The sequence below is a fragment of the Pavona decussata genome, unplaced genomic scaffold (genome assembly GCF_977016875.1).
Source record: "Pavona decussata unplaced genomic scaffold, jaPavDecu1.1 SCAFFOLD_12, whole genome shotgun sequence".
NCBI lineage: Eukaryota > Metazoa > Cnidaria > Anthozoa > Scleractinia > Agariciidae > Pavona > Pavona decussata.
The window spans coordinates 771,605-794,883 of NW_028145435.1; the positions used below are offsets into that span (position 1 = coordinate 771,605).

Below are 23,279 nucleotides of genomic sequence, written 5' to 3' on the forward strand. Positions count from 1 at the left end.
GCATCGTAGTTGCTGAGAGTGGTCCACTTAGCTCTATATTTTTCGTAATTGGAATTTCTAATGGCTATTTGTCTTTCACATTTGATCTTGCTGTCTAGTAAGGCAAGAAAGACCTTTAAATTTGGAGTCTCAGACTGGTTTCTTGCAAGAAAAACATGATATTTAGCAATAAGAAGATAATGGTTTAACGCGTAGAAGGTGGTCGTTTCAGGTTTGTAACCGTACAGGATTTCAGTATTCCTAGGACTAATGTTGTCAGAGCGCTTAGCATTCCACCACATCATTATGTCTTTCCAAAAGATTTTAACGTCGGGGCATTCGCAAAGCATGTGAATAAGCGTTTCGTTCGGAAAGAGGCAGCGTTCACATTCTGGAGAAGCCTTTATATTCATTTTGTAAAGAGAGTGATTAGTGGGTATGATGTTATGAATTAGTTTGAATTGGAAGCTTCTCAGTTTGTTTTCGACTGTGACTTTAAAAGGAAGCTCGTATACTGCCTTTACATTCAACCCTTGTTTTCTAAGATTGATTTCAACGATGGGGGGAGAAAAGGATCTTTCTGCAAGCATCGCACGGGCTTTTTTTGTAGAGGAGATGTCAAGGGATGGAACTGGTTCGTTATCGCCGTTAGTGAGATTACCTACGATTTCGCTTTTCCAAATTTTAGGGATTGCCGCAAGAACACCAGCATAATCGAGAAAAGTAGAGCGAACGCTATATTTGCATTTGAAGTTTTCGAACGAAAGGAACTGGCCATGGATGTTTAGGAGGTCGCTTATTTTCAAAATGCCTTCATTAGCCCATGATCTATAATAAAACGATTTTCCGTTTATCTTTATAAACCGATTGTTCCAAATGATTTCTTGTTTGTATTCATTTGCGTTACGTGGATCTTTGGAATTGAGCTCTTGCCATACAGCTATAACGTCTTTATAAAAAACAGAGAGATTTTTGAGGTCGAGTAATTTAAGATCGTAGTTACATTGAAATAAGAGAGTTCCACCGACCTTACCTAAAAGCGAATCAAGGAGGGCACACCAATGGCGGTCATTTGCTAGACAGTAACGATTAACCCACGAAGTCTTGAGCGATTTAACAACGTCAGCAAAATTGAGCATATTAAGACCGCCGTGGCTTATTGGGCCGGTCAGAGTTTTTTTTTTGACTTTATCTGGCTTAAATTTCCAAATAAAAGAGAAGATATTGCTGTTGACTTCTTTTACAAATTCTTTGGGAACATTTAATACGGAACAACTATAAACAAGTTTGGCGAGAGCTAAGTTTTTGACGATGGCAATTCTGCCTAAGATCGTTAAATGTCTACTTGACCAAGTATTTAGAACTTTTTTGAGTTTGGCAAGCCTCTCGTCGAAATTGATTTTATTCCTAACCTGAACATGATAAGGAAAAGCGATTCCAAGCGCAATGACGTATTGCTTCGGCCATGAAATGCCAAAAGGTTCTTCTTTGCCTAATCGGCTTTTCAAAGGACCAAGCCAAAGACCCTCGGTTTTAGACTTATTGATTTTCAAGCCGGAAAGGTCACCGAACTGATCGAGAAGAGTTAGTAGGGACACCGCGGATGAATCGTTGCGAATGAAAGCGGTGGTGTCGTCAGCGTACATACTGAGTTTAGTGATCTTATTTCCGTTTTCAAGTCCTTTGATTGATTCATCGATTCTTATTTGGTGGGCGAGTGGCTCCACAGCTAGAACAAAGAGTAAACCTGAAAGAGGACAACCCTGTCTAACACCCCTTTGGAGAGAAAAAAATTCCGACGAGTAGCCATTATTTACAACACAGCTAGAAATGTTGGTGTAAAACGTTTTGATCCAGTTGAGGAAACTTGGACCGAAATTCATAGTGTTAAGCACTTTAAAGAGAAAGTCCCATTCTAAAGAATCAAAGGCCTTTTCAAAGTCAAGGAAAAGTATCATTCCGTCCTTGTTTTCATATTGTTCAATTATATCCGAAATTAAGCGAATATTTTCACCAATAAATCTACCTTTGATGTACCCAGTTTGATCACCGTTTATCAAGTACGGAAGTACTTTCTCTAAACGTTTCGCAATACATTTGGTTGCTAATTTGTAGTCTGTGTTTAGAAGAGAAATAGGGCGCCAATTTTTTAACAGAAGAGGATCTTTATTCTTTTTTGGGATCAGGGAGATGATTCCTTGACTCTGAGAGATAGAAAGTTCTCCTAGTGAGGCACTGTGATTGAAGCAGTCTATCAAAGGACCAGAAACATCGGGCCAGAAACGAAGGTAAAATTCTGCTGTTAACCCATCTGTGCCAGGAGTCTTGTTAGGTTGAAACGTTTTCAACGCGGCAAGGCATTCCTCTGCGGTTATCAGACCTTCGCAAAGGTCTTGCTTTGTGCTGTCGAGTTTTGGTAAGGATTCACAATCGAAAAAGGTAGAAAAGCGTTCAGCTGAAAGCTGGTTTTGAGAGGTGTAAAGCTGATTGTAAAAATTTTTCATGGCGGTTAATATAGTTTTTGGATCCTCTACAGTACTACCGTCAGGTGTCTTCAGCTTTGTTATATGTTTCTTTACATAACTTCTTTTTTCTAAGTTAAAAAAGTATTTGTTGCATTTTTCTCCTAATTCATACCATCTAGCCCTACTCCGGATAATAGACCCTTTAGTTTTTTGCACCGCAATTTCATCTAATTCGATCTTGAGTTTTCTAGCCTTGTTTACAAGGGAGCTATTTTCTGGGGTTTCGTCGATACGTGAGTTGATTTTCTCTAGCTTTTGGAGGAGGTTCAATTCCGTACTTCTTTCAGCGTTGGCTTTCTTTTTCGCAAAACGAATTGCAAATATCCGGATCTCCATTTTCAACATTTCCCAAAATAACCTTTTATCAGCAACATCCTTGTGTTTTTGGGTGGCGTGTTTGATGATGAAGCTCATTTTTGTGACGAAATCTTCAGTTTCTAAGAGTGAATTATTAAATTTCCAGTAGCCTGGGCCTCTTTCTTCTTGTTTGTCTTCAGGCTTGATCGAGATGGTGACAGGGGAGTGATCTGAATCATGATAGGCGGAAATGTCGGTTTTCGAAACGCGGCATAATAAATGCTTCGAGATGAGCCAGAAATCCAGTCTACATTTGATTTTCCCGGAGCTATTTCTCCACGTAAACTGTGTATCATGTGGATGTTGTTCTCGCCAGGGATCGACTAGGTCATAGTTGCAACGGAGTTCGTCGATCGAATGTATTACACTTTTTTTGAATTGAATGTCTTTACCTCCAAATTTATCGGAAGCGGACAGTGGGCAGTTAAAATCTCCACCAATAAGAATTTTGTCAGTTTGCTGGCCACGAATAGAATCGGTTATCTTCTGAAAAAAAGAAATTTGCTGGTTTTGGTCGTTTGGGGCATAAATATTAACGAGGCACAATTCGTCTTCGTTGACGGTGGTGTTTACAATAATAAATCTGCCGTTTTTATCCGCAGTAACATTCGTCACCTCTTTACTGAGTGAGGGACTGAAAAGAATCATAACACCTCTACTGTGTTTTGAGCCGTGCGCAAAGAAAATGTCGCCTCCCCATTCTGCTCGCCAAAAATTTTCCAAGCTAGCGTCGCTGTACGTCTCTTGCAGAAAAATTACATCAAATTTTCTAATATGAAGCCACCGGAAAAGTTTTCTTCTTTTGATAGATTTGTTGAGGCCTCTTGCATTAAGAGAAACAGCATTTAAGGTCATATACACACTAGATTTATGAATTTCTTTCTAACGCAATTCATGAACCACAGCTTGCAACGTTCGATAGCGTTTAGCCTTGCGATGTAAATGTTTTGTGCAGATGGTGCCCTGACAACAATTTACAATACGTTGAGTAAGGCGGGTACAAATCGCGATGAGTACAACAAGTGTACTATGGCAACTAACACTTAACATAATAGAAACACTAATTAAACTGCGAAGCAGCTTAATGTATAGAAGGGAATAAGTGCCATTTTTTAAAGGCATGTTGAAAAGAGACAAAACCCTCCTACAAAACTCTCCGCCAAAATTTAAATAATTAATTGATGAAGCGAAAGGGAAGCGAGGGTTTTGAAAGGGAACGTTTGAATAATGTTATGTTACATGTGGGAGAGGGTGGGAAAGAAAAATATTTGATTATAACCTAACGAATATTGTCCAAATCTTCAACTTCATGTACTCTATGTACTTGATCGCTTTGGGACTTCCTGACGAAAATTTTGCCGTCAATGGTCCAGGTCCAGGCGCTATGCCAGTTGTTGATCTTTTTAACTTTTCTTACTTTAGCGAACAGTTCACGCCTATAGTTAGTTAAGTTCTCATTAATATAAACAGCTCCTGCATTATGAAAATAGTTGTTTAAACTTACTGACTTCAGGTACTTCTTGGATTTATAGAGTTCATTTTTGGCTCTGTATGATCTGAATCGTACAATGATTGGTCTTGGACCGCCGTTAGATCTTCTCGTGGCCATTCTATGACAGATGTCGATGTCATTGTTGACAATATGTACATTGAGAACCTTTCCAAGCTTGATGATCTTGTCAGACAGATTTTCTTCTGAAGACTCAGGAATGCCGTGAATTTCGAGATTATGTTTTCTAGTGTATTGTTCTAAATCGTCTATTTGGCATATAGCGGTGTCCAGATCGCTTTTAAGACCATCTAGATCGTCGTTTAAGTCGGCAACTTCATCTTCTGCTTTGCGAACTTCTTTCTTAAGCGAGCTCACATCTTGTTTCAGCTTGTTATTCTCCGCCTCTAATTTTTCCAGTTTGTCGATGTGGAACTCTAGCGACTTCTGCAGTTCTTCGTGTTGCTTGCGCAAAGCTCTGTTCTCTTTAAGAAGCTCGTCAGTGTTCCGTTGTATCTTGTTCAGTGCGATCCAGATACTCGACAGATCGGCATGCTCGACCATGTGTTCTGTAGTCTTTGCAGTCTTATTTGGAGGAATTTCGGGCGAGCTGCTGCTACTAGGCCTTTCAACTCTCTTCCCTCCAGTGATGGGCGGACTTTCGTCGCGTTCGCTTACCTTTTCAGCCATTTATTACAAAGCGGAGAGCTACACAGGACGGACTACTCAAAAACGCTGCCGTCCATCTTGGCTCTCCCTCGGGTGGAATAAAATGATGTGGAATAATGAATAACTTAATCGATGTTTTAACAAATCATAGCCCCAGAAATTTTACTCATTGCTTGCACTTCAAGTGAAATATAGGCCTGTATTATACCTAAAAATTCAAGAATAGGGTACATGTACTCGAACATCTAAATTTACGTGTCCTGTGTAGCCTTGAAAATGTTATTCTATTGCCATTGATTTGTGTGCATGAATGTCAGTTAAAGATATTCCTTAATTATGCGTTAGAAAATTCTATTGTGTAAGCAAACTATTTACCTGCTTTGTCGGCTCGTAATTAAGAATAGTTAAATTGCTATTGTCAATGTACTTTGATTACCTTAATTTTAATAAAAGAGCTCGTGGTTTAATGTTCCACCGTTGCAGGTAATAGTGACAACTGAATTTGAACTGAGATCTGTTTTGTGCACCTTATTCAGGGTTTTCAATAGTTTAGGGTCATAAGGTTGAACTCTTGTTTAAACCTCGGCACTTACCTTGAGAGAAAAAATTAAGGCTTGTGTCCAATAACCTTATACAGTCAACGCTAGCCTTGCGGACACCACTGACGCCATTACGGAAACCCCCGGCAATAATACAGACAGCTGCTAATATAAGTCCCTGGCTTAAATATATTACAGACGTTTGACTGAAATAAATTCCCGCTTACGGACTCTCGCTATTAAGGACACTAACTCGCTGTCCCGAGGTTGACTTAGTTTGTCCCTTTTGTGATGAGAGGATTTATAGATATCTTAATGAAGAGAACAATACTTTTGGTAATTTATAGATATTTACTAGTTTATTTCTCTTTCGCTGATAAAAATATAAAAACTGACGTAGAAAATATTAAGTTCCTTAGCTTCAAGTACAATAAACCGTAAACATAACCTGTTGTATTTATTTAGGCGTAAAGTGTTTCCACAAGATAATTAAACTGTAATGGAGCGTTGAAGTGTTGTTGTAATCTGGGCTAGCCTTTTGTTAAACTGTTGTCTACCTGTGTAACTTTTGAAAGTAATTAATGTTTCAGAATAAGTTTAGGTTTCGTCCAATAGACTTTCAGAAATGATTGTTGTATTCTGTAATCTAACTCGTTAGTAATGATGTAATTCGAATCGCTTCACTAGCCTTGGCTTAAATACGAGTGCTAAGATTTTGCTTGGTTACATCCTCAGTTATGTTTTGACTGTACGCGAGGTTATAGTCTTGGTATTAAACCCTACGTTGGAGCCAAGTCCTGTGTGGTTTTACTGTCTCAGAGATATTCGCTTGCGATAAGAGATATCGGTCCTTCCCTCAGCCTGCGAGTTTTCCCCAGGAAAAAGGCCTTTACCTAAGTGATTTTGAAGAGTTTGCCCGTCCGTCCGTATTTCCGTTTGTGAAGGCAAAACCTGTTTGCACACTTTACACTCCAGTAGTTAAAAAAAAAAAACGTTCAAAGAAAGCATTATTGCACTGTAGATTCCGCAGACTACGAATTCCCCTGAAAGAACAGTCAGGAGACATGTGTTTCATTAAATTGTGTCCGTGCCAACAATGTCTCCAAATGCTAGAATAAAAAAGCACAGGAGTCGCTGAAAGTCGCGCGATAGTCACTACGAGAGTTGTCGTGGTTTCTCACTTCGCAACTTTTACGATCTGCCGTCGACTTTCGCTTTGCTGCCAAGAAATTTGAAATGAGAAATCTATAAGAAATCACTCTCGCTTTTACTCGCAATACTATGAGTTCGCCTTTGACAACGCGCCATTTTTTTTGTTTGTTTGTTTTTTTTTGCGTCTTCGAGACGGCAAGCGCGGGAAACGCATGCAGGTTATGAAAATCAACATTACTTTACCAGAATTTGCAATCGCATAAAAATAAAATGTCTCCGGTTCCAAGCGCGCGAAAACACCGTAGGTAAACTGCGTGTAAAGCAAACTATGGTTGGTGTGAGTTTTGTTTTCAATTTAAATGCGTCAGTAGTTTTCACTTGATAGTACATTGTCTTAACTAGCACTTAAGTACAGGAATCTCAAGCATAAGAAAGTCAAAATTAAAGCCCTCTTTTACGATTAATGTCAGAACTGAGTGTTTGAAAATTATTACAACAGTCTTGTTACCCCCAGGAATTCCCAGAAATACTATTAGTCATTATAGCAACCAAGAGAAAAAAAATCAATGAACTGCAATTCAGGTTATTCAAGAACTTCCCACAAATTCCTAGTCCTAAAATGGACAGCAATTCAAGAATAACTTCAAATTCCTAAAAATACAAAGGTTTAAGAGATCTATGACACACCAGTTCTTAAAAATGTCCAAAAAATTCCAAGTTACCTCATGGCATATCACTTGTTTAAGCTTGGTTCACACTTGTGATATAAGCATAAGCATAAGCATAAGAATGTTCACACTTGTGACATAAGCATAAGAAAGGCGACATACGCAGGCGCATTGGGCTTCAGACTTTGATCGACACTTTGATCCTGGACAAGCGGGAAATTCGAAAAACTCTTCATACAGGCTGAGTACTCAGACAAATCATGTCAACTTACCATTCTCTATGCCGACGGCTTTGGCGACATCTTGCCAGGCTAGGTTTTTTTTCTTGTTGTCCTTAAAATCAGGTGATGCCTTGTCGTATAAACAAGGATAAATGCGAACAGCTTCGGCTAATTTTTCCGAAAAATCTGTAGAAGACGCCATCTTAGAACTGCAGATCAGCCGGCAGAGATTGGGCACTATTTTCAATTATATTTCCGCTGATATCAAACACTGCTGCTTCGTTATGCTTATGCTTATGCTTATGTCGCACTGGTTCACACTACACATTCTTATGCTTATGCTTATCATGCTTATGCTTATGCTTATGCTTATGTCACAAGTGTGAACCAAGGTTTAGTTTCCAGAAATCTTGGGATCCATTTCACAAGGTAATTGTTCAGTCGTGGTATGATTTCATTGATCAGCTCAGTGTGTTTTAATCAGAGTAAGAAATATTAATAGAAAAAAAGGGCACTGTACAATGCTGGAAACATTAAATAATGGTTAATAATGGTAAATGCCTGCAGAATATATGAAATTATACGTGAAACTGAAGTTGTACTTAAAAGAGCACAAGAAACTGGTCAACTGATCGATATGAAAGACCCAACCAATTGATTGAAACAAACTGATCGATTGGCACACAAATGATCGATAAAAAAATCAACGGATTTATTGAAACACCGGTCAGATCGATTAAACAGAACTGATCGATAAAAATACAACTGATCGATTGAAAGACAACTGATAAATAAAAACACAACTTGCCGCTTATAAAAACTAAATTGATCGGGTGAAACGCAACTAATCGATTTACCCAACTATTAACCGATTAAGACAAAGCTAATTCAGTTAAACTGACTGATCAAGTGCATCACAGCTTATCGAGGGAAACACTTCTTATCCATTGAAATAATCAAATGATAACAAAAGTGAAACACGACTGATCAATCAGTGATAGATAATAGTTGATTGAAAGATATTTAAGTGGACGATTATGTACAATGAACACAATGTCAAACAACTAATGATTACTAATTATTAATGCAACAGATCTACTCATTGCAATTGAAAACAACTCAAGGAAGCAAGCATTTGAAGGATTAGTAATATTTATATTTGGACGACAGAGGAGATACTTCGAAATGATAAACAGTGACTATAAAAATACCAACCAGTTTTGAAACAAACGGCGTGTCATGCTCAAGACAATCACCCCCCAATAACGATAATCTTGACTTGATAAAACGCTCTGGATGGAGTTTCTTGTGGTATGAGAAAATTGTGGTTTATAGTTTGAAGTTTTTTTCCTTTTCTTTTAAGGACAGCTTCAGGACTACAGGTAGGTCAGGAAAGGGCCGCTGAACCGTTACAGCAACGTGCACGAGGGACCACATAAAGAACGTATCTCGCGGGTGCGAAAAGAGAGTTGGCGAGTAAGCACGTCCTCCATGAACTCTGGAACCTTCTCATTTGTTTTGATATCAATTAAGAGACTGGCTTGCCTAAACGGATTGGAACTTTGTGTCGCATAACATGAGAAGCCAGATGATAAATAGGATAAAAACTTTGCCCAGCATCCACGCTCGTGATGCGAGTATCGCATATCGGGCTGAAACAGTATTCGACAAACATTGCATTGTATAGAGGTGCGGATTGTTGAAATCACAAACATGACGGCTCAGAAGCAGAGTTCGCCATCCTTTGCTTCGATTATTTCAGTTTTATTCATTCTGTTGTACTGTGGCGGGTTTTTAAAGGTGCAATTGGAATTGAAAGACCAGAAGAAGAGAATAAACGCTCTTGAAAACGTCGCGGACCCTAAAGCATCGTCTAGCGATCCAGACGTCATTAAGATCATCGAGAATGCTCAAGGTAGGTTAGTGGTAATGTTCGTGTAAGAACGATTTCAGAAAATGTGCCGCTTGTTTTTCAAAGCATAGGCTACGTAATTTAGCCGCAAAGGTAAATACATTGTAAAACAGTGTACATAATAACTTACGACCGACGTAATGTAAAAAATCTACAAGAAGCCATTGCGTGCTGTCCTATACGATAAAAAACAAAAGAAACAATGAGCAAGACATGTTTTTGCTGTGTGCTAAATAATATGTACAAAAATCGTTTCAATTTCGAAGGGCATAAATCTTGGTTAGAACTAATTTTATGTTACTGTACTCAGTTGGTCGATGGAGGACATCGGTCATCGTGATATTTTTACAAACGAAAGTTCTTTGAGAATTCAATTCCTGGTACTGTTTATTTGTTTTTTCCATCTTTAAAATGCATTTCAAAAAGATAAGCATAGACATCCTGGTTCCGAAAGACAACCAAATTGTCGTGAAATTTTGTTAAGTAAGGACTGCAAAGCCTAGGCGAAAACAAAGTAGAGTGGAGTGATGACTGTTTATTTCCACGTGAAAAATGGTCCGACATAAGCATAAGCGGAAACACAAGGATAATTTAAAGCACTCTGTGAGCGAACTCGTGAATTGAACAGGTTAATGTAATGATATTTCGGATTACGTCTGAAGTGATCTGCTTCATTGATTTTCATACCTAGGGTATAAGTGGTAGTTGTTCGCAAATGTAACAAAAAACTCTGTGGACGTCCTAATCAGTGGCTCAATAGATCCGCATCGTCATGATCAGTTTTACCTTTTTGTTATTTGTTTATTTTTTTTTCAACCTCTTTGTACAGTGTTGCTGGGTTCGTGTCGCAGCAAGTCCTTGGGATATTCTGTTTTCATTTCGTTCTTTTCTGTTTTTTCTTTTACCGTATCTTCCGTACTGTAAAAACAACATTAACTGTAATGTCTGCACTTCGGTTTAACCGTTGGAGGGCTCGTGTAGTTCGCCAAATTGATATTCTCAAAACCCCCAATATCCTCTTTCGAGCTGTTTAAGTGTTATTTAGGCTATTTTTTAACTCTAAAAAACGTGTATTTTATTTGGAGAGGGAGAGAAACTTGAAGTGAGCCGTGAGAGTACCCCATGGATATTCGCTTAAGCCATCACGGTTCGCTGTTTTTAACTTGACGTAAGATCTTGTGCTTCCTCGTGTCATAATGTCTATGTCTATATCATTATTGAAAACCATTATTGAAAACCATTGAAAATTTGGTGTTTTGTACCCAAATCAAATATAAGTCTCTCAGCACAGTTTCTTTAGAAACTAACCCCTTTTTCTTTTGAAGCGGCGGTTTTGCTTGATTTAGTCACGTGATTATTGCAGAAGCGCACGCGGAAGAAGAAGAAAGAGAACATTTTTTATCCTTCTGGTTATGTTTACGCCAAGAGAAAATAAGAAATATTCACGCACACGAACTTGCGACACATCGAACGATTGTTAAGTTTACTCTCGTGGTATTAGGGATGGACCATTTCCTCTTCTGGGGGGAGGGGTGCGGTGAGGGTAATGAAAAGAGTAAATAAAATCGTTTCAAGTGCCCGAGCGAAAAACAAATTAGCAAGTTCTGGTGCTCTTGGGACCCCCTCGTTGACTAAAAGATCGATAGATGTCGCTTTAAAAAAATTCTGAGACTCTGCCTTTGTGCCAGCGTCATGTAACTTCTAATGAAAAGAGATTCGGAACAAGCAATGGAGACAATATTTGAGATTTCAATTCTGCTTATTTACCCTGTCACTATGAACTTACGGGTCTTTTGCAGGTTCGATGATTACGTGTTCACAATATTATGTATAATTATTTAAAAATATACCTCTGTTCATCATTTCAATAGAAGACGCACATAGGCGTGAACGCACGAGGCGATACGAACCCACAGTCCTTTAAGGGGGTACTTAACGTAAACGCCATTTTACCGCACTTTACATGGCTTTAATGGAAATATCTCGTTCACGTTTCAAGCGATCCAAAAATTCTATGTTCATCCCGTAAATCTATGTTGTGGGGTGTTTTTTGAATTTTGGGGTGATTTTTGGGTATATAGCTTTTCTAGAAGGATTGGTTAAATTAAGAGAAATAAGAAATATTGAAGAATTAGTGACGTTTTAAAATAAGAATTTGTGGTTAATAATTAATAGACGGATACCAAGTTAGTCCACTAGCAACCTGGGGTGCTCTTGCGTGGGTATCGACTGTTTGTTAGTGTTCCAAAGATCATTTTCTTTCTTCAAATTTCATTCAAATTTAGGCTAAGTCCCCCCTTAACTACAAGTAAATGTAAATACAAAATTCTGGTAACGTAATGTCATTAAGTGTAATATTACGAAGTGTCCTCGTTTCATCAACAAAACCTATCCTCTTCGCATTAATTGACATACAACAATCTGTCCACCAGTGCTTAACTCCTTCTCATTCAGCACTTTGACACTCCGACAACAGGGTGTCCACCAAATATCATATAAATTCTCTTAAAAAATTATAGAACTTTTTTGTTCATTATTTCAGTAAAGATCTATTTGAAATAAAAAAAATACCTTGTTGATAACTTTTTAGGAATTCTGGGTACTTTGCAATATTGTTATAATCAAACAAATATTTCCACTAACGTTACAATCCTTTCAAGAGTTGTGACCTAACTTGAACGCACTTTAACAATACTTTTGAGAGTTGAGACGTCGAATGGTTTGCTCAGCACCCGGTACAACACGACATTAACAACAAAAAAAACAATTGACAAATTTACACGGTAAAGATCAAAACAGCTTGCTCCATTTCAGCGATACAAATCCTGTGCTAAATTAAGTAAAATAAGATAATTGTTGACAAATAACTAGTGAGCAGCACTGAAAACAGCGAAATCTTGTTGGCTCAAGTGCTATTTTCCTACTTGTTTCGTCTGATAATTAAAGACTTCGTCAATGCATGAGTTTGAGTAGTAAACTTATTTTATTTTACACAGAAATATTACAGTGGAGAAAACGTTTTCATTAGGTGCGACACGGTTAGGGCGCATTTATATTTTTCAAAATTATTACGATAATTTGCAGACCTTGGAAGAAATAACCGCACTCTTTTCATTAAAAAAAAAAAAAAACTTTTCGAGCATTCTTCAAAGCATCTTCGTTCAACGAGACATTGACATTCTACTGCCTGAGAACAATGTGTTTAATCCTTTTCCTTTCTCTTTCAAGAATCGCAGTTCAATAAACTTCGAAGAAACAGACGCCAAGCTGATGCAGCCAGGATCACGACGGAAGTTAAAAGCACAGTGGATACGACGCTGACAATCAAACTTTTACAACTCTGCCAATCAATAGGTGGGGCGTGTTCTTCAGGTCCCCCAGGCCCTCCCGGCCCACCTGGACCAAGGGGACAAAAGAAGCCCGAGGCCGAAGGGGACAGAAGGGAAGAACTGGGAACAAAGGAGACCAAGGTATTATGGGACCACCGGGAAAGAGCGGAAAACAAGGCGCCATGGGAACTATCGGGCTTCGAGGTCTTCCTGGGCCTAAGGGCTAAAAAGGAGACACAGGAACTACGGGAATACCTGGAGCTAAAGGAGAGCCTGGTTAATCGATTTCAGCTCCCATTGTTGCTGTTTCTCCTACGAAACTGACAGTAAACGAAGGTGGAACAGCCTCGTTTCAGTGTTCAGTCACTGGTAATTCCGAGCCTACAGTTGTATGGAGTAAGTCAGATCTGAAGCAGTCAGCGGATTCAGGAGGAAAGTTAATCTTACAAAGCGTGACAGGAAGTACCTCGGGAGATTACAAGTGTTTGGCATCAAATATCCTAGGACAGTCAGAGGCATTGGTGCAGCTTGTAGTAAATGGTAAGTTCATTCACGTAGCAGTTTTTCTTGTGCCGTTTAATTATGGACCTACAGATCTGACTACGACTACGAGATTGAGTACGAGTACGACTTTTTAAATCTAGTTTGCGTCACTTGGATAACCGCCTGTCACACCAATCATGTTTCTTGGGTCTCCGTATCTGCTGGTAAACAACGGGAAGGAGCAAGAGTTCTAGGGCTGTTACTGATATGAAATTTAAAAGTCGTAATTTTATGCAAAAAAATGAAGAAAACTCTTAAGACAAAACAGTTCCACTTACTCTAATGCTCTAATGCATGCTCTAATGCTCCATGTTACGAAACAAGAAAAGAATCCCAAATACAGCTGGGACTAATTAAGGAACATGTGACTGTTGCTGTAGTTAAAATGTTTCTTTAATTTATGATGGAATGCACTCGACAACCTAGAATATTTTTTTGTTTGCGTAAAAAAAATATGCACAAATGTCCGTAATGTTTACTTATTCACTTCCTTAGCTTCCCTCAGTTCCATGTAATATCCTTAACCATTGCCCCATTAAACGTTTAGTTTGCCACACAAATTCCGATGAACTGGTTAAAAAAAGCAAAGGTAAAAACGAAGCATAAAAGTCAGTTCTGGCCAGCTCTGCTGAACACAGGCCTCGGTGACCCCCTTCCCCTGCCTGCTCAGTCTTAAAATGTTGGTGATTAAAAACGAATCAATGCGTTCAACATCTCTAAGTGCTGATGACCAATACTGAACAGGAAGCATGGAGGATACGTTAATAAGCGGCGTTTTGCTACGATGTCGGTGCTGCTGATGCAAAAGTAAGGAAATATATATTTTTTTCAATTGGCCAGGATTGTAGTTTAGCGTCAGGATTTATGAGGAGAAAGACAATCACAGCTATATGAGCAAATCTAGCCGCTTTCAAAAGAAAACTTGAAACAAGAAGTTACGCTTTAACTGAATTAGAAACGGTACCATGACCTCTGGTCATTTTGTGAGTCTGTAATATACCCGTGGAGAATGAAAAAATGCATACGAAACAAAAGAAATGTTGCAAAATGCGGATGAGAAGTTACGTAAAAAAAGCCTGATAAATATTATCTTGAACGGAGGCCTTTCCCCCCCCCCCCCCCCCCCCAAGGTCGTTGCCTATTGTTAAGAAGCAGTCAAACTGGGATGCATCTTAGGTTAGTTTTCGTTCCTTCTTCTTCTTCTTCTTCTTCTTCTTCTTCTTCTTCTTCTTCTTCTTCTTCTTCTTCTTCTTCTTCTTCTTTTCTTCTTCTTCTTCTTCCTCTTCTTCTGCTTATCATTATTACAATTCAGGCTATTATTATGTAGTTTATCTAATCTAAATGTTGTTTGTTGTTGTTCTCCCTACATCAGGGACCTCTTTACGCCATTGAAGGCAGCACGTTTACCTTTCCGACCTGCCATGTGACTGGACATCCGGCACCAGTGGTTAACTGGAGAAAGTCATCTGGTCAGTTACCTCAGGGGAGGGTGAGGTACAACAACGGTGGATTGCAACTTTTGCATGTTCGTAAAAGTGATTCGGATGGATATTTTTGTTCAACAGCAAACCTTTTAGGAATCGCTGAAAAGAAAACATTATTAGTCGTTGTCTCTCTTCCTCGATTCACAACTAAGCCACCGTCAAAGTTACATGTAGCAGTGGAAGACACTTTCACCTTAAAGTGCCGCGCTTCTGGTGATCCACAACCAGTCATCAGCTGGAAAAGATAGAATAATTTTGACTAAAATAGTAAAAGTAAGAGGCAAGTAACTATTTTCTGTCGCCTTCCTTTATACGCAACTGCTTGAGGGTCAGTCAGATTTTCCAATAAAATTAGAATTTGCAAACTTTATCTCGTTCTTTGAAATGTTACCTTAACATGCTGCAAAGGAGGACGTTATAGCCCCCTGTATGTCCTTTAGAGGTTGCATTAGAAAAGGTTACATTTAATCACTTTTAACATTGTCTTGGCCTTAAATTGTAACAAAGGCCTTCCTGATAAGCTTCAAAAGCTTCAAAATGGCGCAGCCCGCATTTTGAAGTCCGCTAGATATGATAGTAACTTGGATTGATTTGTTCCGGGCACTAAGGTGCGAAAACAATGTCATGAAAGATTGGATAAAAAATCAATTTTGATGTGTAAAACTTTGAATGGGATGAAACCAGAATATTTAAGATCAAGCTTTGTTTTTCGCGATAATTTGAATTTTTATCATTTAAGGAATACTCAAAACACGCTTACTCTTCCACAACCGTGCACTGATTATATAAAGAACAGTTTCTCATACAGTGGAGCTCAGTTGTGGAACAGTTTGCCAATAGAATTACGGTAAGCAACTTCCTTAAATGATTTTAAGACTAAATTGGTCGCCACAGTTATAAGTAGATGTTTTAAACACGGCCTCCAAGAAAAGCAGGACGTATTGTTTAGCTTTGTTTTTTTTTATATTTTTAACTTTTTATAATCCTAGTTACGTAGATGGATAGGTAGTTAATAATGATAATCTAAGTAGCTGATGGAAAAACCGTGAATAAATAAAGTTATCATATCCTATCCTATCCTATCCTATCCTAAATTAGGTGCTTACCGCGGGGGTGATATCAGTGCACCCCCCCCCCCCCCCGCCAACAGAGATTTGAATTTAATTTTTGCATAGTAGCCAGGCAAGCGCATGCGTAGCTTTGTCTTGCCATGAAAGATTGCCACTTGAGAGAAAACGAACGCCAACGTACCAGAGCAGCAACAACGACGAAAAGTATGTTTGCAAGCGTTGATCGTGTACCCAACTGCAAAAGCAAGAATTACGTTATCAGAGATTGATTTAGCAAAAATACTTTTAACAAGTTGGTCCGGAAATCCAACTCGAAATTTCAACTCGAACTCGAACTCAGATCCAAACTCGATGATTCCTTACTCCCGAACTTCTTGTTTAATGTGTTTATGGGTGTTTTGAGCCCCAGACTGAACCACTCGCACTGGTTTTTGACGTGTTACTTTAAACATATGAATTTCGTATAGTCCACCTCCGTCTTTTAACCTCTATGGTTATACCACGGATTCACATATTGACCAGCTCCTAGTTGGTACAGCACTGCACCGGTATCGCTTTCATAGGCTCAAACCACGCTTAAGGCTGAATTTGCTCCAAGATTTCTTTTCTTGGCTCCTTGAGCTACGTACATAACTGCAATGATCTCTCATTTATTAATCTTTCGTCCGCATGTCTTATATACGAATTTCATATACTTTGCTTCTACAAATAGAAATCATGAACCAATAAACTTGGTAATCTGATTTTTTTCCTTATCTTTACCCTTGTTAGATGGACTCGCTGCATCGCATATTCTTAGTGGCCTCAACAGCAAGTACCTTTACAAGTTGACATCTTATTTAAATCCAGTCCTCCAGAGTTCATTCCGCAGTAAGTTCGTGAGGTGTTGACGTGCTATGACAGATGGTTGGGCAGCATCTACATTTCACAGCAACTGTGATGGAAAGGGTCCCACTGTTACTATAATAAAAGTCGGCACCTACATATTTGGTGGATACACTGAAGTGTCTTGGTCTAATCCAAGTAAGTATCATTTTATGGTATCGCCATTTTCACTAATTTTTTTTTTTTATTATTTTGGATTAAATATTCAACGATAAGATTTATGGATTCGCCGTAGTCCGCGACTCTTTTTATCAAAAATTAGCATGCGTTTATTTCTTTTCCGAGAGCGCAGGAGCTTAAAGGCCTGAGGCAAGAAAAGAAAAGAAAAAGGGGAGAGGGGAGGGGAAAAATGTTCCAGTTTTTTGTTTTTAAGTTAGAGATAGCAAAAACGTGAAAATGAACATTTCAAGAAAAAAAAAAAAAAGAAGAAGAAATCGAGAAATGCAATAACCCTTGGGTGGGTACTTTTATCTTTCCAGACGCTCACACAGTAAGATAAATACGGATAGATAAGGCTATAATAAAGTGTCCGTAAGGCGGCATTATTAAGGCAAAAACTTGATTTATAAATTATACCTATGGCTTTAGACACTTTCCTTGCAACATTATGTATATGTGATTTCCATGTTAATTGTTCATCCAAAGTTACACCAAGAAAAGTAGCTTCCTTAGCACGATCAATCAAATAATTACTAATATTAAAAGCTAAATCAAGTCTTTGCCTATTTTGTCTGGGTCTGAATACGATATAAAATTAGATTTCTTAACATTAATAGATAGCTTATTTGTATAAAGCCAACATGTTATCTTTTTCAATTCTAAATTTACAACTAAGATAGGAAGCATCAGAATGTGAATAGAAGATATAAGAGTCATCGGCAAATAAGATCAGCTCTAAGACCTTGGACACATTACATAGATCATTTATATATGCTAAGAACAATAGGGGACCTAGGATAGATCCCTGAGGGACTCCGCAGGTAATATCTAATGATGAAGAGTTATAACCATTATATTGCACAAATTGTTTTCGATAAGAAAGATAACTTTTGAACCATTGTAAAGCAATACCACGTACCACATAATGTTCTAGTTTATCGAGCAAAATTTCATGATTTACTGTATCAAAGGCCTTAGATAAGTCAATGAAAAGGCCAAAGTTACCTTCTTATTATCAAGAGCATTTGAGATCTTGTCATACAATTGGAGAGGAATTGAATAGATAGCAGGGAGAGGCTGGGGTTGATGGATTATTAAACAGTAGAATTAACTTTTGACACAAACTGCTGCCCATCTAATTTCTATTGATTAAAATGCAAAATCAAAAAAATATATTACTTCTATAAATGTCGTTTTACCTCCTATTGTGCCGTGCTCTCTCTCCTGTGGGAACTATGATATTTTGACATGAATATTCAATGACCGAATCGCATAAAAATACTTTGCATTCAATTTGCCTTCGGCTCACAATTGTAAACGGCCATACAGATCTCTTCCCGCTCATATTTTATCTAGTACATAAATTGTCATGCGTAGTTAAGTGGTTGTTGTTGTTGTTGTTGTTGTTTTTTTTTTATTATTCGAGAGCGCGGGAGCTGTGAGACTCGTAAAGGCCTGGTGCAAGGGGAAAAAAATGGGGAGAGGGGAGGGAAAAAGCTGTTCCAGTTTTTCGTTCTTAAGTTAGGGATAGCAAAAACGAGAAAACGAACAATTTAGAAAAAAAAAAGCGTAATAACCCCTAGGGGGGGAACTTTTTTTCTTTTATTGAGTTAAATACCGAGACGTTTACCTTCCTGAGTAAAACAACATGTAAGAGATCTATATAATTGCTTTATAAATCTAGAGGCAAAACCATAGATTAATCCGACTAATTTTCTTTTAATACCTTTACGGTACAATTAAGAAAAATCAGCGGCCGCAAAGTAAGCCCCTTTTACTTTTATGGTTCTTTTCACAAGCATTCCCGTCATTTTTATACATAAGAGTACCCCAAACATCTGTACATTTTTTTTTTTTTGATTTTGATGAAGGCTCTAAATTTATGCATTAAAGGAATCCTCCAAAAAACACAAGATGGCAAACAAGTTGAGTTCGCTAAGCCTACCAGCCCGCCTACCAACCCGTTTTGTGCTATGTTGGACAGGAGTGGAACTCGCGCCTAGCGAAACTAAATCCTTACAAATGTTGCCCGAGGACACCAGCGCACAATCGAAGTATCCCTGAGGAAGAGGAAGGAATGGCCAAGATTTCACAGGAACATACAACAGTTTACCTGACGTTCTGTATCTTTAACATTGATCATAGAGTCATTTTTTTTTTTTTTTAACAAAAATAACTACTTTGACGGCTCGTCATCCCAGGATCTCGTTAATATCCTGTATCTCATCATCCCTCCCGCCCAATACCCAGTATCTTTAAGTGCATGAAAATCACTTATCCCTATAACCTCTTATGGGGCCTCTTTAATTTTTTGCGAATAAAAACTGGTAGTTCAATTAATGTTTTCTCATCATGCCATTTTTAAAAACATTCTCACAACGCAACCACTTTGGTAGAACTTTTGCTCCAGCCACCAAGTGACTACTTTACATAAATACAGCTTTCGTTTTGTTCTGAGAACTTAATTCAGCAAAATCAAGTGGTGAGCTTTGCAGTTCCATCGTGAAATCTTAAGAATGCTCAGTGAAACAGTTACTAGGCTCTTTTTCTTCGACTATGGAAACTGATTGCATGCCTCTTGTTCTCAGGATCACCAACACATCCCGATTTGAATTGAAAGGCGATTCACCAGGGATTTCTAAGAAAAAAAATTGCAGTGATTATTTCATCGATTATCTTCACGTAATCATCTGATATGTAACCCGATCATGTACAATGTATAAGTAACATCACAGTAAATTACAGAAAGGACAGTTAGAGTTGCTCTGATCAACTGTGTGTCTTCCTTCTTCCGTATTAATACACAAATACCCATTCAGACCAACCAACACTGCCTTTGTTCAAGTATGTAATAGTGAACTTTTATAATACCTAAAACACAACAATTGAACTGGTAGACAATGGAATCCAAACAAAATAGGACAAGAAAATGAGGGGTAATTGTCCTGCCAATTATGGAAATTAAATGTATATCGTGATTGCCAGTAAAAAAAACTAAAACGTATCGAAATTCCACCAACTTCATTACTTTCCTCGCACGTTTCTGACACAACCTTTTTTCATGATTAATTAACTTTTCTTCTCCTGGAAGCTTATGCCGGCGTAGGCAATCAATAAAAATTACTAATTCTATATTAATATATAGTGAATCGCTAACGATCGCTCGATTGCTGATAACAGTTTTTTTGCGATCGATAGCGATCGTCAGCGATGGAAAGAATTACAGACCAGGTTTCCATACGATCGCTACTACCGTTAGCCATCAAATGGAAACAACACTTTACTCTCATGTTTGCAAAGTCCTTGAAATTGTTTCGCTTGTATCATTTGTGGATAGCACTTGCGTTACATTCAGGCTTTTTAATCGCAATCGGCTCCTTAACTTCTCAAATTATTTGTAATCCTTTTTTTGGTCTATCGATCAAAGACGCTTCTTTTATTTATAGCGGGTATAATGTTTTATGCTGGATTCTTAATATTATAAAAGTGACGGGAATGCTAACCTGAAGTTTTGAACTAAATAAAAGAACTTATCGGATTTGTCCAATGTTTTAACTAGTCTGAAATTTATAAAATAATGACACAGATCCCTAACAATTCTTGTACCAAAGAATAAAACACTCTGGGTGCAACCTAGCGGATTAAACACCATAAAAAAAATCAAAGTACCCACTAAGGAGTTATTGCTTCTTTTTTTCTGAAATGTTCGTTTCACGTCTTTGCAATCCCTAACGTTTGAATGTTGTCTTCACTAGAATTAGAAATATTTTTATTTTCTAGGTTTGCTGCGATCTCGTAACTTCAACTCGCAACTCGCAGCTCCACAACTTACATTCTTCACACACCGGTTTTTGCTGTGGAGCGCATGCGCAATCTGAAAATAAAGCGGGACTGGTCTGTAAGCCGTGATTCAAGCACGTGTTTACGATACATGCGAGCGGTGAAATCATAATATACTCAGAATTACTCAGAGTCGCTTGCTTTCTTCTACAACGGAAGAGACTATTTTAACACTCTTATCAAAATTATTCAATAATTACATTCCAGAAAATAAATTGTACTACGACTAATTCATTTTTTCTGCTGGATAAAGTTATCCCTCTTTGAGCAACTGGAGCAAGAAGGTGAAATACGCGTTCACTAGAGTGAAATTAAAAGGAACAAATGCCCTTTCTGCATAGGCCTCAGTGCAGAATCATAAATGACGGCTTGTTATCGTGAGCTACAGCGGTCAATATTGAAATTAATATGCGGGCTTGGGAGTTAGCTGCAGTGTACGTCCCCAATTGGATCTGTGTTCCTTTATTTCTGTAATGCTGTAGGTGGGTGGCATCACGTTCATTTTCATTGATAAGCGCTCAAAGATACTAGAAACATATAGTAATTAAAAAATTCTCTATTTTGCTCTCCTAAATGTCATATCTGTAGTATTTCCCGGAATAAGCACACTTCGCGTATATAATAAAATTTTGGCTGTGAGGGGGATGTGCTGGGGGGGAGTACTTAAATGAAAGGGGCGCTTAATCCACGACGGCGCTTGAGAGTTAGATGTCTTGTACCGTTGGCGCTTAATTCGGGAAAAATGGCAACTATTAAGTTTGTACTTAAGCTGAACATGTGTTAAGAATGAAGCAAATAACCACATTTGACGACAGAAAGGAGTGCAAAATGGACTTCACAAAGTAAAGTTCTAAAAAAAAATTAAACAAAGGGGAACGCTTCATCAACTAAAAGTGTGACGCGATCATGGACACGAAAAAGGTCATCCAGAGAAATCTGTTGAGGCGCGATGGTGTAGTAGTTACCAGGTCGCACGGATCGGACGGTCGGTGGTTCGAAGTTGAGTTGGTCTCTTCACTGCTGGGTCATTTTCCGTTAGAAAAAGAAACTTTTCCCCGAATTATCTCTGTTCACTCAGGTCTATAAATGGGCGATTTCGACATTCTGCTGGGGATAACTGTACGATGGACTAACACCCCATCCAGAGGGGAGTAGCAATACACCCAGTTGTTTCTGCAACAGAAACCGGGTTAATCCCCAGCAGTGTGGACCACTTAGCCTCGTAGTGCAATTTTATATTTTTTATCCAGTGGCATGAAAGTAAAAAAAGATAAATGGACGAGAAATACAAAGATCAAAGCAAGGGGTGATTTTGTTTTCTTCATCTGGATAACATCTTCAATCAACATTTCAGCCGTGACCACTTGACGGTACAATATTTGTTTCCTAAGTCTTCCAGAAACGTTTTAAGGATCGCAGACCGAGTGAAACAACAACAATACATTAAGAAAAGAGTGATTTATATTGTTGCTGTTTTCCTTGTCTTGTTGTCTTGTTTTTGCTTTATTTGACTATCACCTGGAGTCGTATTCGTAATTCGCAATCTCTCAACTAAATTTTTCTTTTTTTTTTTTCGTGGTTAATTCTCGTTTAGATAAAGCAGCAGTTAAGTATTATGCAATTAAGTAATTATGAATTTATTTTGTGTTAGAGGATGACATTATGTAATTATGCTAATATAAAATGAAATCATGTCAATATGTAATTATGAATGATATACAAAATATAAATTTGTTTTTATTAATGACTAAGTTGATAAGGTGATTTATTCTCTGTAAAAAGAAACCAATGCTCTAGAATCTCTCTACGGTGGCAGAATTACCTTAGATGATAAAACCAAATACTCGTTTCCACTCCCCCACCGACCCAACACTACAGTTTCTTTAGAAACTAACCCTTATCTATATATAAAAATATCTTTCCACAATAATGGTAAGCCAACTGTGTTTGTTTTCCTTTCCAAGGTTCTTGTAGTGCGGTTTATTCTACTAAACCATTTATCTTCTCACTGTATAATGTCAATGGCTACGCTCCTGTTAAGCTACTGGTGAACGGGCCACCAATTGGACCCGCTGTATACAGCTGCTATGGTTACGGACCAACGTTTGGCTCATTCGACATCTACATATCAAACAACGCAGGGAGCAACCGAGATTCTTACACCCATTGTGGCTCCACTTACTCCCTTCCCCCAGGTTATTCTTCATCTGGTTTTTCCTGTACATTTTATGCAGGAAGCTACAAGTTCACTCCCACCGATGTTGAAGTATTCTACGAAACAACCACTTAAGACAAACGAACAATATACTGTGCTTCCCGTTAACCGACCGACTTGTGAAATATTTAATGTTTAAAATGGTGATGACAATATTTTTAATACTCAGTTCTCACGATCTCGCGTTAGTATTTCCGCTTTTTCATTTCCACAAAGACTACAGCAGTGACTCGGAGGGGCTGT

At 38.2% G+C, this 23,279-nt stretch overlaps 1 protein-coding gene and 1 pseudogene across 2 annotated transcripts; both read left to right on the top strand.

Moving 5' to 3' along the window:
* Positions 1–9,240: 9,240 nt before the first annotated feature.
* Positions 9,241–16,956, top strand: LOC146487935 (uncharacterized; annotated as a pseudogene). Its single transcript, XR_014867694.1, has 3 exons — positions 9,241–9,514; positions 12,740–13,380; positions 16,709–16,956. The product of XR_014867694.1 is annotated as an uncharacterized LOC146487935 (transcript).
* LOC146487936 (uncharacterized) lies at positions 16,834–23,111 on the top strand. Its single transcript, XM_085124707.1, has 2 exons — positions 16,834–16,960; positions 22,786–23,111. The coding sequence occupies exons 1-2, from the start codon at positions 16,834–16,836 to the stop codon at positions 23,109–23,111; spliced, it is 453 nt and encodes a 150-aa protein (XP_084980833.1).
* The last annotated feature ends 168 nt before the right edge of the window (positions 23,112–23,279 follow it).